The following is a 2,719-nucleotide window of genomic DNA, read 5'->3' as shown; positions in this document are numbered from 1 at the left end:
ACTCGTTCTCCACTCGTTCTCCACCCGTTCTCCACCCGTTCTCCACTCGTTCTCCACCCGTTCTCCATAGACTTCCTGTTTGTTTCGGCTGTTTTTATAAATAAAGTTATTTTGCTCAGCAGACCTGTTTAGCTTCAGGAGGTGGTTCAAACTCACGCAGGCCGCCCTGAGCCGAGCTCAGCTCAGGCAGGACCAGGACGCCGCCAGGTGAGACATCAGGTGACCCTCGGGTCAAAGGTCAGGTAGGGGCGGGGTTACGTCTCAGCTCCTCCTCTGATCCTCCAGACTTATGGATTTATTTTCCTTCTTATTGGCAGGAAGCAGTGGAAGCCGAAGAATCCGATCATCGTCCACCACAAGCAGAAATATTTGAGGACGAAGAGGAGACGTAAGACAGTCTCTGTTAGCACAACGCCAGGGCGGGAAGACGCCAGCAGTGACCTCAGAAGTGACTGTGTTTGTCTGCAGGGGTCTCAGAGCAGCTGCAGCTCTGTTTTGAGAAGCTGTCCTCCTGTCCAGCAGGCGTCCAGGACGTCCGTCCGTCCACCTTCAGGTTCTGCTGGGGGGACGAGGACGGATCGGACGGTCCCAGTCTGCACCACATGAAGCTGGACCGAGTCCTGACCCAGACAGACGACGCCCTGACCCCCTGCAACGCCTCCTACTGGCACCCGGCGCTCCAACGCTGCCACCTAAGGTGAGTCCCACCTGCTCACAGGTCCTGTATGAGGGGCGGAAATGAAAAAAAAATTAAGTTTAACCCAAGTTTAAACCCAAAGAAACACTGAGAGCTGAAGGACTGCTAAGACTTCCTTCAGCTTAAAGTAGCAGAACAGGAGCTAAAAGCTAACAGTAGCAGCTGAAGCAGCGTAGCATCGTCAGTGTCTGAACTCCTGAGTTTAAAGTTTAATCTGTTGTTTAAATTATGATAAAAACTATAAACAATAAAACGATACAGGAGTTAAAGAGCTGAGACTCCGCCCACCTACACACCAGGAGGAGGCGTTTTCCTCCATTAACCTGACTCTTCTCCTCCACCCCTCCCCCCCACCACCTCCCCAGGCACCCCTGCTCCCCTCGGTGTCGTTTCTCCAACCTGCAGCCGGCTCTCCCTCGCTCCTTCGTCTGGCTGCTGCAGCTCTTCTCCTTCCTGCTGGACGTGGAGTCCTGGCTCCTGTTCGAGGAGGTGCTGAAGGTGGAGAGGCAGCTGTTCGGCCCGAGGAGGCGGAGGAAAGACGGTTCCACCAAAACAAGGAACTGAAGGAACTTTAATCAATGTTAACATCAGATGTTTTTTATTTAGAGACAAACAAACAAACAGAAAAGCTGCTGAGTTGATGTAATAAATCCAGAAGGTTTTTATATTTTATTTTCCTGAAGTCTTTCTGCTCCCAGAGATGAGAGGAAAACAGTTTTTCTGTTTGGGTGAAAACAAAGGACCTGCAGTGACGGCAGCAGCCAACAGGGGGCGCCGCTCAGCTGTTTCCATCATCCCTGCAGCTGTTTCAGACGCTGTCTCTGCTGTTGCCATGGAGACAGGACGGCTTTGGACACGTCGCCACGGAGACGTCAGCAAACACTCTGACGCTGCGTTCGCTGACAGTGGGCAAACGGAGCCACGTTTGTTTCTGTGGCCTCAGACGGGTGGTTCTGAAGAACCGGACCTGAGGTCAGGTCTGACAGAGAGCTGACTGTGAAGCACGGCGGAGGTCCTGTCATGATTTGGAGCTGCTGGTGCGATCCTCAAACAGAACCATAACCTCGGAGCGGGCCTCAATGCTTCAATCTGCAGAATCATTTTATTTCTCCGTCAATCACCTGATGTTTGAAGGAAGTTCTGGTTCTGGTTCTGGTTCTGGTTCTCCTCCAGCTGCTGCTGATACAAACATCTGGAAAAGGTCCAGATTTCAGCAGACGGGTCGGGTCAGACATCCGACATTTTCTTATTTTTTATTTTTTTGTACAAAAGGAAAAAAACAGGAAGAAAAAAACTGAAGGATTTCTTTCTTCAGAGAAAATAAACTTTTATCAACTTTAAACTGAATTAGTGTTTATTTATTTATTTGTTTGTTTTTCTCCGTTTGTCTTTTTGTTTAGTTTATTGTCATGTCGGTTTGTTTTTTAATTAAATTTAATCTCTTGCTGGGTTTGAAGCAGCAGAAGGTTCCTCTGATGACGGCAGGAAGTCAGCGAGCAGAAACAGGAAGTCCCAGCATGCATTTCACCTGCAGCAGGTCAGCTGTCTGACGAAGAGAAGAAGAAAGAAAACAGGAAGTAAAAACAGAAAACCAGGTTCTGATTCGGCAGGAAAAAAACATTCTTCTGTTCTCCATGTTCTCAATGTTCTGTGTTCTCCGTGTTCCTTATGTTCTAGGTTCTGAAGGATGAAGATCAGTTTGACCCTCCTCATCATCATCATCATTAAAGTTAAACTGCAATTAAAGCCTGAAGACTCAAAACTAACAACCTGTCTGACAGAACCGGGTCAGAACCAGCAGCAGGTCTCGGTGGGTCCAGGTCTGGGACCAGTTTCTGCCTGGAAGCTGGTCTTTGTGGACAGAACCTGAGCTGGTCCTGGTCCTGGTTCTGTTCGGACCCTGCTGCTGTCTGGTAAACAAACTGTCAAACAAAGTCATCAGCTCTTTGTTTCAAACAGGAAGTAGACCCCCCTCCTCCTCCTCTTTATGATGAAGATGATGATGATGACCCCCCCCCCCCC

General features: G+C 49.1%; 2 protein-coding genes across 2 annotated transcripts in view; both read left to right on the top strand.

Annotated features, from left to right (window-relative positions):
- Positions 1–1,983, top strand: part of taf1b (TATA box binding protein (Tbp)-associated factor, RNA polymerase I, B) — a 12,686-nt gene extending 10,703 nt beyond the window's left edge. Inside the window, exons 10-13 of the mRNA XM_037981694.1 lie at positions 123–207; positions 318–388; positions 469–697; positions 1,063–1,983. Of these exons, the coding sequence (XP_037837622.1) occupies positions 123–207; positions 318–388; positions 469–697; positions 1,063–1,261 (584 nt within the window). The 3' untranslated portion in view covers positions 1,262–1,983. The remainder of the gene's footprint in view (positions 1–122; positions 208–317; positions 389–468; positions 698–1,062) is intronic.
- Positions 1,984–2,106: 123 nt separating this feature from the next.
- Positions 2,107–2,719, top strand: part of klf11a (Kruppel-like factor 11a) — a 7,094-nt gene continuing 6,481 nt past the window's right edge. Inside the window, exons 1-2 of the mRNA XM_017439219.3 lie at positions 2,107–2,112; positions 2,375–2,394. Coding sequence (XP_017294708.2) covers positions 2,107–2,112; positions 2,375–2,394 — 26 coding nt within the window. The remainder of the gene's footprint in view (positions 2,113–2,374; positions 2,395–2,719) is intronic.

This window comes from Kryptolebias marmoratus, linkage group LG19 (assembly GCF_001649575.2).
Source record: "Kryptolebias marmoratus isolate JLee-2015 linkage group LG19, ASM164957v2, whole genome shotgun sequence".
In the NCBI taxonomy this organism is placed as follows: Eukaryota; Metazoa; Chordata; class Actinopteri; order Cyprinodontiformes; family Rivulidae; genus Kryptolebias; species Kryptolebias marmoratus.
The sequence above is the reverse complement of the archived record's forward strand: the minus strand, read 5'-3'. Positions and strand labels throughout refer to the sequence as shown.